Source organism: Heterodontus francisci, chromosome 1 (assembly GCF_036365525.1).
Source record: "Heterodontus francisci isolate sHetFra1 chromosome 1, sHetFra1.hap1, whole genome shotgun sequence".
Classification (NCBI taxonomy): domain Eukaryota; kingdom Metazoa; phylum Chordata; class Chondrichthyes; order Heterodontiformes; family Heterodontidae; genus Heterodontus; species Heterodontus francisci.
The window spans coordinates 274704185-274728217 of NC_090371.1; the positions used below are offsets into that span (position 1 = coordinate 274704185).

The 24033-nt window shown below is 43.6% G+C and overlaps 1 protein-coding gene across 1 annotated transcript in view; it reads left to right on the plus strand.

The window, feature by feature from the left end:
• Positions 1 to 24033, plus strand: part of dkk2 (dickkopf WNT signaling pathway inhibitor 2) — a 41042-nt gene that overhangs the window by 12097 nt on the left and 4912 nt on the right. The window contains exons 2-3 of the mRNA XM_068045558.1: positions 6357 to 6510; positions 18741 to 18890. Coding sequence (XP_067901659.1) covers positions 6357 to 6510; positions 18741 to 18890 — 304 coding nt within the window. The remainder of the gene's footprint in view (positions 1 to 6356; positions 6511 to 18740; positions 18891 to 24033) is intronic.

Here is a 24033-nt window from a genome sequence, read left to right on the forward strand (position 1 = left end):
AGTTTAGGAGAAGCAGCCAAATACTTGGTCGAAGACAGGTTTTCAGGAGGATCTTAAAGGGGAAGAGGAGAAATGAGAGGTTTAGGGAGCGAATTCCAGAGTGTGGTAACTGAAGGCATGGTCATGAATGGTGAGGTGAAGAGCAGGGAGCAGGAGGTCAAGATTCTTCTGATGAACAAGTAGCATGTTCAAATGAAACCCTGCTGTTATCTTAAATTTATGCTTTTTGTTACTAATACTGATCTAGAACTCTCCACATATTGATGGGGGTAATGTTCACCTTCCCTGCACTGGCAGTGAACTCGTGGGCCAAATCTCCCAGTGTTCCAGAAACAGCTCGATTTTAATTTTCCTTGACTTTGATGGCAATGTAAATCAGGCAGGAGGTGCAGGTCAGCCCTGATCTGATTGGTAGCAGCAGAATAGGTCCAAGGAGCTGAATGGCTTACACTAGCTCCAATGTTCCATCACAGGTGGGCAATCCACTCGTCCAGTTTCCCATGCAAGCAGTGTAAGCGAAAATGACCCCCAATTTTCTTAGAATAGCACCTTCTGTATAAATTGGATTTATCTCTATTTTCCTCTCCAATCTTCTCCCCTGTCCTCCTGAGGCTGCTGTTTGATTGCGAAGGTACAGCTTCATGGGCAACGGCTGTTGCCTGATAAATTGCCGAGTCAATCATTCTTCATGCTTGACCCATGGGGATGAACTGGATAATTGTCAACAGCAGCCAAGCCACGTCTTGTCCTTGCCCAATACTTCCACATCTGCATTGCTCGTCTGAAGTCAGTGGCTGGTGACCTGGGGAAAGAAAGCCAGACTGCTTTTGTCCTTCTTAGTTCAGATGTTGAGGCAAATAAGTCACAGTCCCGCTCAGGTCAGGATATGAATTATGGGACCATGCTGTTTAGTATGGCTCAGTTTCATATTAACCTATTCACTATCAGGGAAGCCAATGATTTTTAAGTATAAATTATTATTGTGTTGGGGCACTGATGCTCGGTGTCACCAAGTGTTGGGTCACTTGTTTTATATTCTCTTCCTCGTCTCCTCATCCACTTCAATGAATTTCTGATTTCAACCATTCCGTTATGGGAAACACCCAATGCAGACCAGGCACTTTCCCGATGAGGAGTGGGAAGATCATTCGGGCACAACTCCTTGTGGCTGGCATAAAGCAGCATTGGCACTGATGTGGGAAGCAGGTTAGCTGTCTGCCCAGTCTCTCAGCCACACTTGAGTTGTGTCCTGGAGTGACTGGTGAGAAGGGGGGTGGATTTCAGAAATCCCAGAAAGAAAGATTTGCTTGTAGAACGTGATATAAAGCAATGCATTTCTCAAAGAGAAGCAAGCCTTATCACAGCATTGGGCAATACAGTTGAGCATGATATCACTTTAGGTTATTGGGGTAGAACACAGCTAAAGAAAAGCACTTTTTACAAGTGGAATGAAGTCAATGGGAATTCAATCCTGTTGAAATTAGCGAGGGGATTGTGAATAAAAGCCTTGGTCTTGTATAGATCTCATTGTTTCCCAACAAACTAATCAGTATGTCAACCTAAACAGGAAAAGACCTTTTAATAGTCCTGAGTCACTTTTCTATCAAAGCCTCAGTGCAGTGTCTGATATTTCTATTGCAGTCTTCTTCTGACCTATGAATACTTATTGCTGAAATAAACTTAAAATCCATCAGGATAACTCAAGCATCATAGATGTTATTTAGTAAGTGGGGGTAGTCCTAATACTATAAAACTTCCAGACTTTATGAACACCAGACCTAATCTTGGTTAATTTACATTTTAAAATTAGTATATTTTATTATGCTTCCACATTTTTTATTTGTAAATCATATCTGTCTGGTCGACTTTACAATGAGAAAGAACTTGCTTTTATAAAGTGCCGTTCCCCTCCCCAGGACATCCCAAAGTACTTCATACAATGCATTACTTTTGAAATGTAGTCATGCTTGTAACATAATTTGTGCACAGGAAGGTCCCACAAACAATAATTACATAAATGGCAGCATCAGTTGAGAGATAACTGTTGGCCAGTAATTCAGCGAAAACTCCACTTTTTTTTACTTCAAATTATACCAGAAAACTTTTATATCCACCTGAAGCAGTAGACAGGGCCTCAGTTTAACATCTTATTTGAATAATAGCACCTTCAATGCTGGAAAATGTGGCCAACTCTTAAGCATGGGGCTTGAAGCCACAACCTTTCAACTCAGAGGTAAACGTGCTACCACTGAGCCAAGCTCTATTCTACAGATAGTTAGTGGGTAGGATTACTCCCTGCAGCATTGTAGTTATATAGTTCCAAATTTTTTGAAAAGATTTAATGTATTTTTCCGTGGATCTTCAGGGGATTCACTGTACAGCCTCCATATAAAGAATAACAGATTAGCGGCTGTGATTACAAAATGATAATTCAATGAAATGTGAAAGAAACTGATTTATGATTGTCCTTTGAATCATTTAATCAGAAGACAATATTGGAGTCATTAATCATTTTTTTACATATAAACTAACTAATCTCTGGTGTCATTGCTTAGGGCTAGTCTGGGATCAGGGATGTGGTTTAGTTGTTTAAATGGAGCTGTCTTTAACCTGCCCTGTCCCTTTAAGACCATTGCTGGACTATTACCCTGTGGGGAGGCTGTCTAAATAGGAATATCCTTGAGTCAAAAAGGGTCTGATGTTGAGAGAACTTTCTGTAGATTGGCGATTGCTGGAATATTCCCAGCTTTTGTCCTTGAGGAAAGGCCAGGTTATCAGAGTCAGAGAGACTAAGAGGAACTGACTGGCTCTTTATCACATTTTAAAATATATTTTACTTTCTGAACTGTAATGTTTGAAGTGTGATGGACATGTACGCTGCAAGACATTTATATTAATGGGTGTTGGGACTGAACATCTTTGGACATCCTCTGCCACTGACCTCCATTCCTCACACTGACACTTTTTGGGTCGCTGGGGTCTTCCTCGGTCATGACCACAGCCACCAACCGACCCCCCATCCCACAACCATCACCCAATGGACCCTACAACATCCTCTCCAAGGACCCAAATGTTCATTTATTTCTGGTATGCAGACCATTGCACACAAAGGAGGTAGGACTAACTGAAATTACAGTGGAGAAGCCTTCCTTTTGACCCTGCTTCCTTGTGACATCATGGATAGAGTGGATTAAGGTTCCACATTTCCCCAGGCCCCAGTGGAAATTCTTGAATTCTTGCTGGCTCCTCTATTAATTGCAGGTCCAGTCTTTCTGCTTCCTGTCAGACTTTCCTCCCTCTCCATTGCACTCCTGGCTCCGTTATGCCCCAGGCCATGTGAAGACTGAGGGTCATTTTTTCTGTGGGCATTATACTGATTTGGATGTTGTTTTTAAAAATGCTACTAAATAACAAGTAAAAAAACATAATAGGTTTCTGTACAATGTTCAGCAAAGAGGAGAGTAATTGACCTACCAAAGGAGATACAGTCTTCAGTGGCAGAATTTGACAGATTAAAGGAATTATGTACATAGAAACACAGGAATTGCTTGACAAAATAAGATCATGGTCCATTTATTTTGCATTCCACCATCCTGGTAGTTGCATGATACAATGATAATAGAGTTGCTGATAGTAATCAATCTCTATCAATTAGTCTACAACAGACCCAGGGATGAACTGCGGAAAAGTGGTGGAGAGCTTTGGGAACCATGGGTCCAAAGTCACCTGCTGATCCCAAATTTGCTCCACTTGCTACATGTCATGTTTCAAACCATGAGTGACATGTACACTCATGGATTAAGAAAAAAATGTGAAGGTAGGTTAGTTGACATGGACAAATGCAGCACAGGGCTGAGTATGGACAGTTTTTGCAGCAGTAGTGCTTGTCAAGGCAAGTGGCAATTGATTACATAGTCCAAGTGGTTGGGATTCACAGTGTAGGTTGACTGGTCATGATATATTAATGAGTAATTCCTTGCCCAATACATTTAACAACATTCACATTAACAGAATTCCCAGATTCCATCAGATATTGTAATTTTTAAAAAAAATACAAGCAAGGTCTGATCAATATATCAAACAACAAAAGTAAAATGAGTATTAGCCAAGAGGTGAGGATTAGCCAAAATCTGAAGTTTGTATATTTTGATATTTGTTGCCTTATTAGATTCTCTTCCCTGGATCAGTGCAGCCCAAGAACACTCAAGAAGCTCAATACCGTCCAGGACAAAGCATCCTGCTTGATTGGCTGTTGGTGTCTCCTGGTACAAGGACTAGGGTACACAAATTGAAGGCTTTGGGCAAGAGATGCAGGGGGTTAATGTGAGGAAGAACTTTTTTATGCAATAAGTGGGAATGACCTAGAACTTGCTGTCCAAGGAGGTGATGTAAGTGGAGACAATCAATAATTTCAAAAGGGAATTGGATGGGCACCTGAAGGAAATAAACTTGCAGGTGTATGGGGATTGAGCAGGGGAGTGGGACTGACTAGATTGCTCTGTGGAGAGCTGGCATGGACTTCATAGGCTGAATGACTTCCTTCTGTGCTGTAAATAACTCTATGACTCTATTAGCATCCCATTCACTCCCTTCAACATTCACTCCCTCCACTATTGGTGCACAGTGGCAGCAATGTGTACCATCTACAAGATACGCTGTAGCAACTTGCCAAGGCTCCTTCGACAGCACCTTCCAAACCCAGACCTCTACCACCCAGAAGAACAAGGGCAGCAGATGCATGGGAACACCATCACTTGCAAGTTCGCCTCCAAATCACACACCATCCTGACCTGGAACTAAATCGCTGTTCCTTCACTGTCACTGGGTCAAAATCCTAAAACTTCCTACATAACAACACTGTGGGTGTACCTTCATCACACAGTCTGCAGCAGTTCAAGAAGGTGGCCCACCACTACCACCTTCTCAAGGACAATTAGGAATGGGTAATTAATGTTGGCCTTGCTAACGATGCCCACATCCCATGAAGGAATTTTAAAAAGTAAATTCAAAGTTCAGACTTATGTTGAGCATTACATCCAACAATTTTGATTTAAAAAGTTTGCAGAAATTTTCAGAAGTGTAATGTGATACATAAAACTATTAGGGTGAATGTTAAAGGAACAACGTGTTCTGAAAATGCAGAAGGAACAGTTAGTCATGTATTGTTTTTAAATGACTCATTGATCTGTTGTGATGTTGCACACAGGGAGACAAAGCAATGTGTAGATTTCAGGTGGTGGCATTAAGGGTCGGGAATAATTGGACCAGGGAGTACACGTTTAATTCAGTCCCGATTTTGAAAAAATACATTCTGTCCATAATGTTATATTTCCGTTATAAATTTGTTTGTCCATTTTTATAATGGAAACTGACTATGTTTCTCCATAACCAAATGACCAACATCACTAAAACAGATGATCTGCTCATGTATCGCAATAGCGTGATGCTTGCTGTGCACAAATGGACTGTCATGTTTCCTATGTTCCAAAAGTGACGAAATTTCAAAAATACTTAATTGGTTGTAAAGCGCTTTGGGACATCCTGAGGGCATGAAACACACTACCTCAATACCAAGTCCCTTTCTTTCTTGTATTAATTTGTTACCTTGTAATTACACCCTCCCACCAGTGATGGCGCGGCAGAACATCCACTGGCAAGCAGGTTGAATGAGAGTGTGACATGATTACATAAGCAGTTTCCATAATAGTTAACAGGAAATGCATTCAGTCATATACATTTTTAATATATTATAATGGATATTTTTATGAAGTTGTAATTATGCTTTCACAGTAAAAGAACACTTGAGGGCCGAGCTTCTGATTCAGCCTGCAGTGCTTGTGGTGCTCTCAGTGCAGTTGGAGTAGCTTTGACCATGTTGTTGCCTTGGTATAGACCTACTACTTGTACCTGTCTGCCACGACCCTCCCAGCTGTGCTGCTGCCACATTAATTATCTCCCTTTTCTCTCTGCTCGCTCACACCCAGCAGCAAGCAGTAAGCAAAACAAAGTCTCTGATGGTTACTGTGAAGCGAAGGGACATTGTTTGAGGGGGCACGATGCTGTGACTGAGATAAGAAGAGGATATCTGTGTGAAAATGATTTCAGACAAAGCTAGCTTTCACAGGCACTCAATAACATGAGGTAGCTCACTGAGTACAGCCAATCTTTACAACCAAAAGCACATCAAAACCTGATACCTTTTCCTTCAGGGCACAAGTGCTGGGTAGATTTTACACTGCCATCCCTTCCCCCCCTTCCCCACCCCAACACCGTCCCCTCAATCTGAAGTGTTTGTCTCACACCGACTGCTTTTTAAAAATAGATATATCTATTGTGATTTGTTTTGTACCTTCCAGAATCAAGCATGCAGCAGTGATAAAGAGTGTGGGCCCAGTGGCTACTGCCACCATTCACACCACCAAAGCTACCCGTCCTGCCTATCCTGCAGGAGGAGGAAAAAACGCTGCCACAGAGACTCGATGTGCTGCCCGGGGAACTACTGCAGTAATGGTACGTTGGCTTTTATTTCACTGGGGCACATGCCTTGTAGAATGAAAGCGGAATTTAAACTAGATGTGGTGAGTTGTTGGGGGTCGGTGGCGGGGGGGGGGGGAGGTTAATTTTAACCTAACCTGCTATATTGGCAATGAAGAGTTAAATCGGTCAGTGGGAGTATAAAATGGACATTCTTCTGTTGGGCAGGTTTGGCTGGGTTCCATGTCATCCGCGACTTGGTTGGTGGCACTCTTACCTCTGAGTCAGAAGGTTCTGAGCTCACGACTTGAGTGCATCATCCAGGCTAATGCTTCAGTGCAGTACAGAGGGAGTGCTGCACTGTTGGAAGTGCTGTCTTTTGGATGAGACAATAAACCAAGGTCCCATCTGCCCTCTCAGGTGAACGTGAACAATCCCACAGCACCATTCGAAGAAGAGCAGGATAGTTATCCCCAGTGTCCTGGCCAATATTTATCCCTAAACCAATGTCGCTAAAATAGAATATCTGGTCATTATATCATTGTTGTTGGTGGGGCCTTGCTTGTGCAAATTGGCTGGTTGGAACGATGTGTGAAAGTCTGGGAAGGGAGGTGCAGGGAAGCGATCAGGAGCAGAGGCAAGCTGTGGCCATCAGTGGCTTGCAGTTTTATTGCAGAATCAGGAGGGGCACTCATGCTCCCACTGGCTCACATTCAGGTGAGCTTTTTTTTTTACAAAAGTTACCTTTTTGGTGGCAGCCTCTAGTATTCCCTTTCAGATCCACTGCTTAGGCCACATGTAGACCTGGTAATCCTGCATTCAGGGCAAATCAATTTTACGTTTTCGGTTCTAAAATTGAAGGAGCCTAATGCCTAATTTCGGTAGTCACCACGGACACCTCTACAGTGCCTGAACCAACATGACATCGGAGGTCTTTCCAATGCTATTCGGGTCTGGGAGGTTGGTCCCTTATATCAGACCTTTTTGTACCAGTTCATTGCCTGGAAAATGGATGCAATGAGGTTGCATTTCACCCCCATAGTATCCTGTATAACACATTGTAAACATTAGAATACATGTCTGCAGATGAAACATGTAAAGTATGTGGAAAGCTGCAAAACTAATCTCAAAGAGATTTTTTCAGGCTGCATTTGCTGACAACGCAACCACTAGGTGGCGCAGTACTAGCGCATGCACAAATGCAGCCTCTTCCACTGAAATGTCACTGTCTGTGACATTCAGGCAGCTGCCAGGATAAAAGATGGCGCTGCTCAATTTATCACACAAAAACAAACCTCAACCCAAAAATCCCCTCTATCAGTCCCTCCTGTACCTGTCTTCTCACCGCTGGCTCCCCGCTGCCTTCTCTTAGGCACTTGCTATAGCTTCGCCGTTTCCCGCCTCCCTCAGCCGCTCGCTCTAGACCTCGTCACTGCTCCCCTCTTCCCCTCCTTTCAGCCGATTGTTGCCCGGTCCTTGCTTCCTGCCACCCCCCCACCGCCACCCCGTTCTACGGCAGCACGTTTCCCCCCCCCCCCCCCCAAGACGCTAGCTCTAGACCGTGCCACAACCCTCCTCTCGGCCACTCGCTCGCATGTTCAATTATTCTATGCGCACCATCGAAAGAAGTGACGCTGGCCGCGAGGGGTGACGGGGCTACATAGGAGCGAATGGCCGAGAGGAGGGAAGCGGAACGGACTAGAGCTATCGGCTGGAGGGGGTGCGGGGAAGCAGGGAGTGAGCAGCCGGAGAGCGGGATGTCGGAGGAAGCAAGGAGCGGGGAACAATCGGCCGAGGGGAGTGGGGGGGAGCAGTGGCGAGATCTGGAGCGAGCGGCTGAGGGAGGAGAAGCGGACGGTCGGGAGGTGGGGAGATAGGGAGAAAGCGTTGAGGACTGGAGCCAAGGGGGTTAACAGCCAGTGGGGCGGAAAAGAGAAGCTGAGTTGAGGGGAGTGAGTAGCGGGGATCGAGCTCCAGCCTCAAAGTGCCTCATTCAGCCACTCGATGACATTGGCATTACGTGATGACGTTTTCCCGCGCATGCGCCAATTAGTCCTGGAAAGACATAGACTGCGCATGCGCAACATCTCACTGAGAGCAGGAGACCGTCTGCACATGTGCGCAGCTTGGAGCACTCTGATGACATCGGTGGGCTGCTGCGTTGTCAGGAGTCACTTTGTTTTTTTAATTGTATGAAGCAATGAGAACACCAGATCGCTGGATTTACTTAATAAAGAATCGGTTAGGGAGAAGATAAATGGCATGGCTGCCACAGCATTAAGAAGACTAATTTTAGAGAAGCAGACCATTAAAATATTTTCTTAACTGCACCCAGTCCAAAATCCATACTGTTCATTTAATAAATCTTTGTTTGCCAGAGTACGCTGGCTCATTCCAAGGAAAGGCTGTGTTGGGACATGTTGACAACAGCACGATGGAAAAGACTTTCAATTGAGGAAAGGTGCCGTTTTATTACAACTCTGCTACAAAGGATACTTATAAGCAGCAATTCCATGATTCCCTATTGCCAACGGCGAAATGTGTTCATGGCAATGCTCACTGGGAGCAAGGGATTGCGGTCACCTGAAATGTTTAACGGAGCAGTCACAAGGTTGGCAACCAAGCGTGTTGGTATCCCAACAAAGGAGCGTGCAGAATGATGCAACCACATCTGCACATTTTTTTATAGTTTCATTATAAACCACACTTCCCAAAGAACACCACATGAATTTGTTTTGAAGTGTCAGGCACTACAGAAATATCACCGCCTTGCAATTCGTGACTTCCTAAGGTTCCCACAGGCATCAGTTTATGATAAATAGATATTCAGCTTGCGCTGCAAGTGCTTAGGTGGCAATCGCTCAGGGATTTCTGACTGGGGCAATTTTCTTCCCTCATTCTCGGCACAAATCTGCTGGATGCCACCCAAGCTGATGAAATTTTGGTGTTTGGTGTTGACTTCACTCTTTAGCGAGTGGTCAACACTCCATCTGCAAGATGGGCAAAGACCAAACAGCCACAAGATGACGTAGAAGGATGAATTCATGGATTCTATGTGACCAGCAGGGGGCCATGCTCAAAGGGAGCAGGTCAGAGAATCAGTGCTATACTGTTGCAGTCCTGCTTCCAACCCAAACTCCTTCGCGCTCAGGTCCCTCTGGAGAGCAGTAAATCTGAGAAAAACTCACTCACTGTGAAAACAAACAGCGAGTTGCCCTCAGTGCTGACATGACCCGGTCAATGCTCTGTCAAGAGAGATGGATCATGATGTTGACTACCCGTTTCTATTCCACAACAGCCACATTATCAATTCAACTAAAAACATTCAGTTTCTTGGCTCCTTAATCATAGCTGATGTGTGTAAACAATTGGGGAAAACAGCCAGAAAAGCAGGTTGGAGGAGTACTGACCCTAATGAAAGCTCAGCCCTATTTGTCATCATCTTCAACTTTGGAGTTCCACAATGCTTCAGTCTACAATGGAATGGAATATTATAATACTGACAGTCACAGAGAACAGTGATCTCTTCTGCCTGGACTCACCACAGTTCAAAGACCAGTAGACATAAGGAGGCAGGTCTGCTGGAATACCAAAGGACAGTCTCTACAACACAAGACAAGCATGACTGGGCTGTCTGTTGAGATGGCTTCACAACAGTACTTAAGACAGACCTCGACTGCCAAGAACATCGGAGCCACTGGAGCCATCCCACAACATGTTGTACCAAACCAAAACGTTTGCACAGAATACCAGTGTAGGAATAGGAATAGGCCATTCAGCCCCTCAAACCTATTCTATCAGATCATGGCTGATCTGAATCTCAATTCCATTTACCCGTGTTTGTTTCATATCCCTTGAAAGCACCTAATTAAAATCTGTCAGCCTCAGTCTTGAAAATTCATCCAGCATCCATGGTCTTTTTGGGGGAGAGAATTCCAGATTTCTATTGCACTTTGTGTGAAAGATTGCTGATTGGGTTTTGAATAGCCTGGCTGTAATTTTAAGACAATGTTCAATTCTTCTGGACTCCCCCACCAAAGGAAATAGTTTATCTGTATTTACCCAATCAAATCCCTTTATCATTTTAAAAACATTAATTAGATCCCACACCAGCCTTCTAAATTCAAGGGAATACAAGTCAATTCTATGCAAGATTTTCGCGCAATATAACCCCTCTAAGCCCCGATATCAGCAGTGAAGCTTCCCATTCTGACTGTTAAGTCCGTGGAACTTTCTCCCAGCAGGTGTTGTTACCTCGAGCTTTGTAAGTTATCCATCACTGATTGCCACATTGTTGTTGAAGCATTGACTAGCCAGTGGAAAAGCTGTGAACTGCAATTTCTCCAAGTCAACTAGGCTGAAATTTATACTTCGGCGTGGGCGAAAACAGGCCACGTCGCGGAGCCGCCATGATATTAAGTGCGACAGTTCATTTAAATAGCCGGGGTGGGGCCCCCCCCACCCTCCCCGACGTGGAGGGGGCTGGCTGTCCGTCCCCAGCAATGGGATCAGCTGCCTGTGCACCGGCGCTGATGTCAATTTTAAAGGGCTTCGAGCTCTTTAAATATTTAAAGAGACATTTCATTAAAAAAAATGAAATACATTTATTCTGTCCCTCTCCCACCTCATCAATAGCAATTAAATTAATTACTAGCCCTCTCCCCCAAAGCATTTATCTTGTCCACCTGACCTTCCCCCCCCCGATGGTGGTCCCGTTGTCAAGTGGGGGGGGGGGAGGTGGGGGTGCCCGTCATGAGGCCTCATCGCCCCTGGCAATATTGGGCCGGGCCTTCCCGGCGTCTGGGTGCGTGGTAGCCCTTTCCCGGAGGCATTTTCTGCCCCCCGCCACCCAGCCACAACTCCCGACGTTGGGGGGGGTGGGGGGGGTGTAAAATTCAGCCCAGCTATTTTCAGAAAAATGACCAGGGTCTGATACTTAATTCATCTTATTATAATAGAATAATATAATATTCAATCATTATTATAATCAGTAATACCACCCTGCCATTTCTTAATCCCTTTACTCTGTTATAATAAAAGCAAAATATTGCAGATGCTGTGCTGGAAATCTGAGATAAAAACAAAAAGTGCTGGAAATACTCAGCAGTTCTGGCAGCATCTGTGGAGACTGCAGAGCATGACTAGCCCCTCCTTTTTTATTTCTAGTTTTATTTTTATTCTTCAATTTTTATTTTATTTTTGTTTGTTTCATCATTCATTTTTTTTTTACCATGTGCCTGCCCATTGTTTTTTCATGTTTGTGCTTTTGGCTAGGACTGTTCATTATTCTGTCATTTAACACCCTCTCTGCACTAATGCTTTGTCTTCCACCACACCATTAACATACTCTTTGTCTTTGCCTTTGTCTTTGCCCATGACCTCCTTGTCAGTTATTTTCTGTGACCCTCTGTCTTATCAACACCTTCCCTTTCGTTATCTCTTCCCCCACCCCCGCTTTATTTGCTTAAAACTGATTACATTTCTAACCGTTACCAGTTCTGATGAAAGGTCACTGACCTGAAACGTTAACTCTGTTTCTGTCTCCACAAGTGCTGCCAGACCTGCTGAGTATTTCAAGCACTTTTTGTTTTTATCCCTTTACTCTGTGTTTGGACGGCTGCTCTTCTGCCATTTACACCTCATGCAGACACATCGTTGTTTCTTTATTTTGCTTTGTACCATGAAACCTTTTATCATTTAATCTCTCCTGCCCTCCACCCCATCACAGACCTTCCCTTTTGATCTTCTTACCCCCCTCCTCCCTTTCACTTGCTGAAAACCTATTACATTTCTAACCTTTGCCAGTTCTGATGAAAGGTCACAGGCACAAAACGTTAACTCTTTTTCCTCTCCACAGATGCTGCCTGACCTGCTGAGTATTTCCAGCATTTTCTATTTCAGAGTGTCTCCTGACAACACAGAGCATGCGCAGAGTGATTGCGGATGGCATCAGTGCGCCCGAACATTTGCCAGTATAATGCGTACATGCGCGTGTTGACGTCACACAATGACATCAGACATAATGACGTCCGAGCGTTGCCTCACTTCTCAATGGCCACGATGGCTGCCTCCAATCCCCCCATCAGTACCCTGCTCCCTCCCACCATCTCCGCTACAATCGCTGCTTTCAGTTTCCTGCTCACCTCTGCTCATGACTACTGGCCGCTCCATCCTACCTTGCTGCTTCTCCCCCTCGGCTGCTCGCTCCCGGCCTCACCACTTTGGCCGTTCGCTCCCCGCCTCGCCACTTCCCCCCAATCGGCCACTCACTCCCCACATCGCCGCTTCCCCTCACCTCAGCCTCTTGTTTCCCTGCCGCGCCACCTAGAGAAGCAGCGGGGCTGTGGGGGCAGGAAGTGAGCAGGGAGCGGCGAGCAGCTGAGAGTGGAGCAAGCAGCCGAAGGGGGGGGGGGGGATGAAGTGGCAGGGCGGGGAGTGAGTGGCCAAGGGGGGTATGTGGCGAGGCCGGGAACGAGTAGCTGAAGTGGCAAGGTGCGGAGTGAGTGGAGAGCAGACGATCACCGGAGGGAGCGGAGAAGAGAAATGGCAATGGCTGGGGGAAGCGGGGTACTTTTGGGGATGGTATGGAGTCAGTAATCGCAGCCATTAGGGGATTTGTGTTTAATTTGGTTTTTTGATGTCAAATTGAGTAGAGCCATCTTTATTACTGACAGTTGCCTGAGCTGTCGCAGACAGTGACGTTTTAGTGGAGGAGGCTGCATTTGTGCATGTGCCAGCACCGCACCACCTAGTGGTTACATTGTCAGCAAATGCAGCCTTTTTATTTATGCTTTAGTAATGCTTTGGTACAGCTGTACATTGCAAACTACAACTCATTCTTAATTAGTGGACATGTTGTAGCTAGAATCTGGCACAACTTATTTAACTTTTGTGTGTCAGTCTGTCCTTCATGTTAGCACTCTTGCCTCTGAGTCTGGAGTCATAGGGTCAAGCCCGACTCCAGACTCTTGAGTAATGGAACATACGTGAACGGTCCACTTGAAGGCCCTATAAACAAATGATGAAGGACTATGATTGAGACAATCAGAAATAAGAGCTGAAAGCCCTTCTCTGACTCATGAGAAAGAGGAATAAACTGTAGCCATGAAGAACTGAAAGAAGCTTCATTGTGCATGGAAGAGATTATAATCTTTCAACTGCTGCACTGCAAGAGGAATCGAGGATGTGTGTCCAGAGGCATGTGATCTGAAGGAGGCTGATGAATGTTGAGAGAATAATTGGATGACGAGTGGATGGGATGATTCACATGAGGCAGGAATAATGTGAAAGAGAGGACAGAAGTCAGGGAAATTCCTGAGTTCAATGAAAAAAAATGATCCAGAGGATGAGTTACTAAACGATAGCACAGATGAAGTAGTTTGAGCAGAAACTAGTTATCACAAATATAGCAATGATGGGAACCCATGCCAGACCCTGTCAGTGGTTTTAATGATCGTGGCAATGATGAATAAATCACCAAAGTGCTGAAGAGTCTTGTGAGTCATCCAACAAGATTACCAACGGAATGGCCATAGATCAAACCAATAATCATGGATTGGGCCAGAAATGTCAAGATAATGGAAAACTTGGCAGTTAAAATTGGAGCATCTGAAAGCAGCTATATATCTCTCGAACGTTGCTGACACTGAACCCTGTACATAGTTTTAAAAAAAGCTGTGCAATCATTTTTCCATGTTAAACAATTGCAGTTTGGAGAAGGGACTGGTGGGCGTCTTCTATAATTGATTTCTTCCCTTACCACAATGGCCCCTTTTATCCTCTATGTGAATATGTCATGAATTAAGAAGCCTCAAAAGCAAATGGAGTAATTTCATACGATGGCGAAAATAATGTCTATTTTAAAACCAAGAAGAGTTAAGGCAGACAAAGAAGAACATTTATCTATAAAAAGCAAAATAAAATGCTGGAAATACACAACAGGTCCTTTTGCATCTGTAATTAGAAAACATTGGTTAACATTAAAGGTGCAGACACCTCATCAGTGCTGGAGTGTGGCGGGCAGTTCAGTCCCTTTATAGGAGTAAACATGGAGGAGGTAGGAGTGAGGAATGCTAACATCAAGTAGCAGTTAATGGGTTGAACAGACAACAAAGTTTCTTTGACCAGTTGGAAAGAAAGTTGAAAAAAATAAGGGATAATGGTTCATAACAGACAGTGAAAGACAAAAAGAAGTATTAAAAGCAAGTGTTAAGATAAAGCCAACACACTCCTCTGGGCCTCGCAAGGAAAGTCTCCCCTCCTGTGAGACCCTCCCGGAACCCTCTAACCCACACCTACCTTCATGTCGATCGTCAGCCATGGTCAGTTGCATGATTTTCTGGAAGTCCAGAAGCCTTTTCCCGCACAATTCCTTCCCATTTGGAACTGGCTACATGTTAATGAGGCCCAGGAGTCGAAACAGCCGTAACCTTGTTTCACACACACCTCCTCCTAACCTTCAGAGTTAAAATCAACCTCAGGGTATCTGAAAAGGCAACACATCTGATTCCAGGTTTGTCCAAATCAGCCTAATTTGCACCAGGTTGGATTGTAGCTTGAGAGTGTAAATCTCTACACCTGGTTTAGAGTTCTCCACTGACAGCTCAGATTACCCAGACACTAAAAACTACAGAGAGAGGTTTATTTGGAAGACAAACAATAATGTTAGGGAATGGACTTTGGATGATTGAAATTCAGATAATTGGATGTTCAGTATACTTTGTAAAAATGTGGGAATATATTAAGGTTATGAACATTTATTGACAATTTCTTCCTGTCTATACTGCATACTAGGTAAACAAATAGATTCTTGTGAAAGAGAATGGTTGTGGAATTAATAGTGCAAAACGTGCAATATAAATCAACAGGCCGTTTTAAACCCTGTCTGATTTCCTCATCTACTGAAATCAGTGGGGAAAGAAAATGGAGTGTGTTGTTGAAATGGGCTGCCAGTTCATTATGGTCTTATTTATGGTACCTCCTAAGGCCAGTTTCCCCTCAATGAGCTTTTATCGCTAAAGCTGTTCTTCGGCTGGGCATTTGTTGTTTAATTTGCTCTTCGCAAATTCTGGAGTTCTTGATCATGACACCGAGTGCCCAAGACCTTCCAATTACTTGCAGTGGCATCTGTGCCCATACTGAGTGAAAACCTGCCCCATTTTTAAAAAAAATACATTGCACTGTGGCTTCATCTCACTTTCCATAACCTCATTGAAGAGGTTACACACAGCACACTGCTCATAATAGACTGTGGCCCTAAGGTTCTTCAATCTTTTGCTCAGATGCAGGACAAGCCCAGCAGATCAGAAGCTGCAATCAGCCCAACCCTATAGGACGTGATCTTCAACTGAAAGTAGCGACTGAAACAAGGGATGTGGAACTTTGTGTTCATGAACATCAATTTGAATGATAGATATTGTGACACAGAAGACACCATGTTTCCAATTGCGCCAGTTCCAAAGTTAAATCTTCAACTGGCGCTGTCTACTCTAAGTCCCATTGCGCTACTCTGAGCTGCTTTGTAGGTCATTTTTATCAGACTAGTAGGAACATATGGGTTTTTTTTATTCACCACACAAATTTAGCAAAAGTAAATTTAACAGAAGTTAATGCAGTAGGGCGGCACAGTGGTGCAATGGTTAGCACCGCAGCCTCACAGCTCCAGCGACCCGGGTTCGATTCTGGGTACTGCTTGTGTGGAGTTTGCAAGTTCTCCCTGTGTCTGTGTGGGTTTTTGCCGAGAGGTCCGGTTTCCTCCCACAGCCAAAGACTTGCAGGTTGATAGGTAAATTGGCCATTATAAATTGCCCCTAGTATAGTTAGGGGAATTGTGGGGATGTGAGAAGGTAATGGGATTAATGTAGGATTATTATAAATGGGTGGTTGATGGTCGGCACCGACTCGGTGGGCCAAAGGGCCTGTTTCAGTGCTGTATCTCTAAATAAAAAAGAAGTTATGATTATTCTTTATTAAAGGGAAATGTAGTGAGTGTGGCCATCTTTTATTTTTAATTTATGAACACATCAATGTGAACATAAACTTTAGAGAATCAGCACACGTAAAGCAGTGTTTCTGAAGTAGGTATAGTTCTGCATGTATTTTTATGACTGACCTTTTTGGAGCAAGAGCTCAAAAGAACATACTTTACAATAGCAACATTGAACCTTTAAAAGGACAGGCCTACTCAAATAGTGTAAATTAGGGCAAGTTTTATACTTTTTGCCTGATGCAATGCATTGTGATGGAATCAGATTGAGAAGCTTACTCATATCTCAGCCCAATTGTTAAAGCAACTGAGAGAAAAAAGGGAGAAATAGCATTTATGTGATGATACGGCTCAGGTCATTGGTCAGGCCAGGTATATTGTGCAATGTAAAGATTCAAGAGTGACCTCTCCAATATGATATAATATATACTCTGACTCCTACATAATTTCCCTATTCTAATAACAGTGTGAAAAAAGCTTAATTGTAACTAGAACCGGGTTATTGAAAATAAAGCAAGAACTTGCATTTAGTTAGTGCCTTTCATAACCTCACAACTTTACAGCCAATGAAGTACTTTGGAAGTGTAGCCATTATTGTAATGTAGGAAAGGTGGCAGACAATTTGTGTGCAGCAAGATCTCACGAACAGCAATGAGATCTGTTTTACTGATGTTGATTGCAGAATAAATGTTAGCCAGGACACCAGAGAGAACTCTTCTTCAGAATGGTTCCATGCGATCTGTTACATTCACCTAAGTGAGCTGATGGGGCCTTGGTTTAACATCTCATCAAAAGACAGCACTCCCTCCAACAGTACTGCACTGGAGTGTCAGCCTAGATTATGTGCTTAATTCTGTGGAGTTGGGCTTGGATTTACAATCTTCTGACTCTGAGGTGAAGGTGCTATCACTAAGCTACAGAAGGCAACTTATTGCCTTATTGTAATCACACCTCATATTTATAGGTACACACAAACACACTCCAATTTGCATGCACCCACATACATACTTATTCACACAGATGCACATGTATACATCCACATATACGTATAATTATTAATTCCTTCCCCCCACTCTGACCTGTCTATCCTCAGTCTCCTACACTGTTCCAATAAAGCTCTACCTTTAATTAGGCATTTTACAGCCTTCCGGACTCAACATTGTGTTCAACAGTTTCAGATCATAACCACTGGCCCTATTTTTTCCAAATGGCAGCTGTTGCTATTCCCATTTACACCTCCTCTGTACCTATTACTTGTCTTATTACCATCTCCTTTTGCCTTGCACCATCATCCCTTTTGTCATTTAACCTCTCCTAACTTCTAACCTACTGGGCCTTCCCTTTTGCTCTTTTCTCTCCTCCCCCCCACTCTCTGCCTCTGTACTTACTTAAAAACTGTTATATCTGTAACTTTTTCCAGTACTGATGAAAGGTCATTGACCTGGAAAGTTAACTCTGTTTCTCTGACCTGTTGAGCATTTTCTCTTTTTATTTCAGACTTTCAGCATTTGCAGTATTTTGCTTTTGTATAAATACTCACATGTTAAGGAGAGTGGTGTAGTGGTAATGTCACTGGACAAGTGACCCAGAGGCTAATGCCCTGGGGACAGGGGTTCAAATCCCACTGCTGCAGCTGGTGCAATTTAAATTCAATTAATTCATTTTTAAAAATCCGGAATTGAAAGCGAGTCTCAGTAATGGTGCCATGAAACTATCATCAATTGTCATAAAAATCCATCTGGTTCACTAATGTCCTTTAGGGAAGGAAATCCGCTATCCTTAACTGGTCTGGCCTACATGTGACTCCAGACCTACAACAAATGTGGTTGACTCTTGACTGCCCTCTGAAATGGCCTAGCAACCCACTCTGTGCAAGGGCAGTTAGGGATGGGCAACAAATGCTGGCATTACAGGCAAAGCCCACATCTCATGAAAGAATGGAAAAAATGCACACACACAAATGTATTTATACACGCACGTGCATATATGTATATGGTGTACATACCTATACAGACAGGTGCACAGCATTAATAATGGATTGTTGATGTTCAGGATGGAGAAGAATTAAATATTCTTTTCATGATGAAGGCGTAAAATGCTGTGAGACATTTAAGTGCATATGATAACATTGTGGGACAAATGAAAGATTTATCTCGTGCTGGCAATGCCACTTTAACTATATCTGGACTCAATGGATTAATTGCAGCTAATCTTTAATGTGCGTGTGAAATGGGTGCTAATCCTGTTTTAGTTGCTGCATTTGTTATCCTTTTTCCCTCAGGTATCTGTGTACCACTTCTTGAAGGCACCAGCCGCAGAGCCCCCTCTGGGGACATACAAGAACACGCTAAGAAGGGCACCCACCATGGAACCAAGGGCACGTATTGGCAGATTGTGGGAAACACACAGGCTAAACCGTCACGTGAGAAAGGTTAGTGGCATTATGATTTTCCAGAGGAATCTGCCTTGCATTGTTGGCAGCAGTATGTGACTATGTGTCACACCTGCCCTTGACAGCAACTGCTGGATGACGAGGAGTGAGAATTACTTCAGTCAGTCCTGGGCCTCAAAACCAGTTGCAGTGTACTGCATATAACAGGTATCAAACTTGAGACCTTATCAGTCTGTATGGTACAGTGCCCCTTTGAGCAATGTGTGTACCAGTTGAGGCACCTTGAAGCTAATTGAGTGGGGAGGTGAGAGGTTTGTAATAACTTTTTTGCATGTATATTTATTGCTGCTCATGTGGTCCTTGAAGTTCACAACAGCAACTTCTGGCGGACAATAAAGATGCCTGAGTATCAATCTAACCAAAGTTAATTGCGGGTTTGGCAATGGTTTTGAGTCAATCAAAACCCTTTTCATCAACCCTATAATCTCCATTTGGCAGGTTACTCCATGTAACACTAATGTAGTTGCTGTTCTCCCATTACTCTGTTAAGCTGCAGCAGTCACGCACTGGGCTATTACTGGCTCCCATGAATGACAATAACGTAAATAGTTATTGACAGGAGCAAAAATGTTTGGCTTTGTAACATGCTTTTTAAAACTGCAAGGGAACTTCAGAAGAATCCATTTTTCATCCCAATCTGGCCTGATGTATTCATATATCAGAAGGATTCAAATGGCAAGCTTCTGTTTTACAGTGTAAAAGAAAAATCAATTTAGGTTCCTGGTTGCAAGTTTTTTTCCCCCACTTACTCAAGCCTTATAATGAAATCTAACAAACAAAAGACTTTCTCATGTATTACTGAACATTTCCTAGCGAGTTTAAAGGAGTATTATCATCCAATATACTGGCAGAAGAGCTGAATAGCATAATTAGAGTGTAACAGTAGCAACAATCCAGCAACCTTATTTTTAAACATATTTCCAAAGATTGTGTTGCAAAATGCTGCTAAGGGGAGTTAAACATGGTTATTCCATGAAAAGAACCTGCCTATGAATTTCCCTGTTTGGTGACATTATCCCTTTAATGAGAGCTAACATGAATTTATGGGTTTCTTGTTTGGCCAGGTAGGACGTTCTTAACAGTGCAATATTGGTTCACATAAAGTTGCACGTGGGACTAGCCTCTCATCCCTCTGTCCATGGTGTTATGCCCCAGGGCAGGTCCTAACCCAAGTCCCACACATGAGATTCTTGAGTCACTTACTAGGGAAGAGTACTAGGGTGGTTTCCCATTGCCTTGCTCAAGGTTTTTATCTTTGGACTACCTTTTCCTCAGTGGACTGCAACCAGGGCTAAAGGGCCCATGTAGCTGATACAATGTGGAGGTGGGGGATACCTGTACCCATTAAACACAAGAACCCTTGCTGAATGTCAACTCGGTATTCAGAGCTGGCACTCGGGTCTCCACTCACTGAGACTGTCTGGAGTGGGGCCAGAATCCAACCTTTCTAAATCAGAGATTGAAATATTACAACTGGTCCTATAGCCACTCTGGCCAGATGTGTGTACCCCACTGGATCCCAACTTACTTAGAAGACCGTGTTCTGGTCTCCATTCACCAGAACTGAGTGGAATGAGGCTCAAACTCACCCTTTCTGACTCAGAGTGGGGTTAAAAAATACTGCCACTGAGCCAGCAATTACTGCACCTGAGCATGAGTGTCAATCCAGTAATTGGAGACCATATTCTAGTTTCCCTTGTATAAATATTATCAATGCAACACAGCCTAGAAAGGTTACAAACAAAAAAGTTGTAATGGAATATTGAGACCCACAAGCCCACTCCTTGACCCCATTTCCAATAAACTGCTGTCCACCCACCTTCCCTCCCTGGCTGATGTTGTTACTGGTTCCCTATCCTCAGGTGTTGCCCACAGTCCCTTCAAAATTGTGGTCATCACCTTTTCCTTAAAAAATGCCCTCTCCTTCAGCCTTGCTGTCTTTGCAAACTACTACCCAATAGTCCTTTCCTCTCCAAAGTCTTTGAATATGCTGTCATCTCCCAAGTCCATGCCCATGTTCCCCTCAACTCCGTGCTGGGAATTTCCTTGGTGCTGGTCCCGCTTTGCCACTGTAATTTCTCTGTAAATGCAATGTATTTAGGTTTCTGATGCACTCTGACAACAGAGCAGGAGCAGATCCAAGGAAACTCCCAGCCTATACAAACAAATTCATTAATGTCATCCTCTGTGACTACGATCATGGTGCATTACCCCTGTTCATCATCTTCAATCCTTTCTGTACCCTTTGACATACTCAATCACACAATTTTCCTCCAACACCTTTCCTCCATTGTTCATTTCAGTTCCACTCTTACCTATTTGATCATAACCAGAGGATCTTCAGTCTTGAATGAACCAAGTTTCCCTAGCTAAACACTGGGGAAAGCAAATCTATCACCTTTTTGTCTGCACAAACTTGATACCCTTGCCACGATTCCATTCCCCTCTCTGGCCATTGGCTCAGGCTGAACCAGACTGTTCGCAACCTCAGCATCCTATTTGACCTTGAGTTGAGTTCCTGACCCACATACTCTCCATCATAAAGACTGGCTATTCCCATCTCTGTAACATCACTCACTCCTATTAATGAAACAGTCAGCCATGCCTTTATCACCTCCAGGTGTGACTATTTCAATACTCTACTGGTAGGCCTCCCATTCTCCATTCTTCGTAAACTTCGGTGTATCCAAAACTCTGCTGCTATCCAACCCAATTCCTGCACACCCATTACTCCTGCTCTGTCTGACCTGCATTGCCTCCCAGTCTCCATATGCATCCAATTTAAAATCTTTATCCTTGCCTTTAAATCCCTCCTTGGTCTTATCGCTCCATATCTGTGTAATTTTCTCCAGGCCTACAACCACCCACAAACTCTCCAATCCTCTGACACTGACCTCTTGTGCATCCACTCACTTCCATCACTTCATGTTTGGTGGCTGTGCCTTCAACTACCCAAGCCTCATAATCTACAATTCCCTCCTTATACGTCTCTGCCTCTTCACCTCACTGCCCTCCCTTGAGACCCTGCTTAAACCTCACTTCTTTGACCAAGCTTTTGGTCATCCCTCCTAATAACTCCTCATTTAACTCTTCATTGATTTTGTTGTGTGCTTTAGTGCATTTTTATCTATGTTAAAGATTCTATATAAATGCAAATAGCTGAGATTTTGTCATAAACCACTCAAATGGATTATGGCGTTATCTGCAGCTCTTGATTAGAACTTATTCGTTTTCTTAATTCCTTACACAGTGATCTACACCATGTTATTGGGGAATTGAGAAGTATCCATTAAACATTTCATATAATTAGAAAGGCAGCTATATTAAGGTTTCTGATGTGGATGAAGGAACTTCAGAAATGTAAATTTTGGTATTAACTGGTTAAACATCACTTTTTTGCTTGTCAGCTGATTTCCATTCCCTCCTTTTTCTCCTCTCTCTGTACTTTTTTATACAACACTATCCCAAAGCAAGAGGGTTTGCTCCCAGGCTGCTGATATTGCATTTGTATTACGGTTGCCAACCCTCCAGGATTTTCGTGGAGTCTCCAGGAATTAAAGATTATTCACTAGGACAGTACAGCAAGCAGCCTGGGAGAAAAGTCATAGGGGCATGAAAAGTTTTTTTTTTAAAGCTTTTGTTTATTAATTGTAAAATTATCGGAGTTGGGGAGAAATGCTGTTTAACTGGGTGAGGTGGTTGGAGAAAGGAGGTCATATGATGAAACCTCCAGGAATGTGTCCATGCAGAGTTGGCAACCATACTCTTCTGAAATGACAGAACAGCCCTTCAGTGTGACTGTCTTAAGGATTAGTCCCCATTTCCCCCCACCCCACTTCTCATTTCCCCAATGACATGACTTAAATCACTGTATAAGGATCTAGGAATATGAATAGGAACAGTGATCATAGTATCATAAGTTTTAGATTAGCTATGGAAAAGGACAAGGAGCAATCCAGCGTAAAAATGCTAAATTGGGGGAGGGCCAGTTTCAATGGGGTGAGAACGGATCCGGCCCCGGTAAATTAGAATCAAAGATTGGCAGGCAAAACTGCAATCGAACAATGAGCTGCTTTTAAAGAGGAAATAGTTCAGGAACAGTCGAGGGACATTCCCAAAAGGGGGAAAGGTAAGGCAAACAAATCCAGATCTCCCTGGATGATGAAAGAGATAGAAAGTAAGATGAAGCTGAGAAAGGGTGCATATGACAGTTTGATAATAGAAGTGAGAACCAGGCTGAATATAGAAAATTCAGAGGAGACATGGAAAAGGAAATAAGAGAAGCAAAGAGAAAGTATGAGAAGAGACTGGCAGCTAACTAGCTAACTTAATAGGGAATCCAGAAGTCTTCTATAAGCATATTAAATAGTAAAAGGGTGGTAAAAAGAGGGGTGGGAACCAAAAAGGCAATCTACGCATTGAGGTAGAGGGCATGGCTAAGATACTAAATGAGTACTTTGCATCTGTCTTTACCAAGGAAGCAGATGTTGCCGAAGTCATAGTGAAAGAGGAGATAGTTGAGACACTGGATGGGCTAAAAATTGATAAAGATGAGGTATTAGAAAGGTTGGCTGTACTTAAAGTTGATAAGTCATCAGGACCAGATGGGATGCATCTGAAGATACTGAGGGAAGTAAGGTTGGAAATTGCGGAGGCACTGCTCATAATCTTCCAATCTGTCATCGAGGGCTGGTGCCAGAGGACTGGAGAATTACAAATGTTGCACCACTGTTCAAATAAGGGTGTAAAGAAAACCCAGCTACTACAGGCCAATCACTATAACCTTGGTGATGGGAAAGCTTTTAGAAACGATGACTGGGATTTTACCCTAGGCAGACAGGAGCCGTCCACTGACTGAAAAGTCGGTGGCGAACCCGCTTCTGCCTGGCCTGGGGATCTGACCCTTATTTTGCGAGTCCCTGGGCTTTAATTGGTCTGAGGCGGGACTTCCACCCGCTTGAGGTAGGAAGTCCTGCCTAATAGAGCTGCCGGCCAATCAGCAGGCTGGTAGCTGTCTGTCCCAGCAGCGCCACTGGGAGCAGTGGCCACTGCTGGGACTGCACCCAGCATTGCGAAGAAGATGTCGGGGAACCCTGGAACGCAGGTAAGTTTTTGTTGCCTC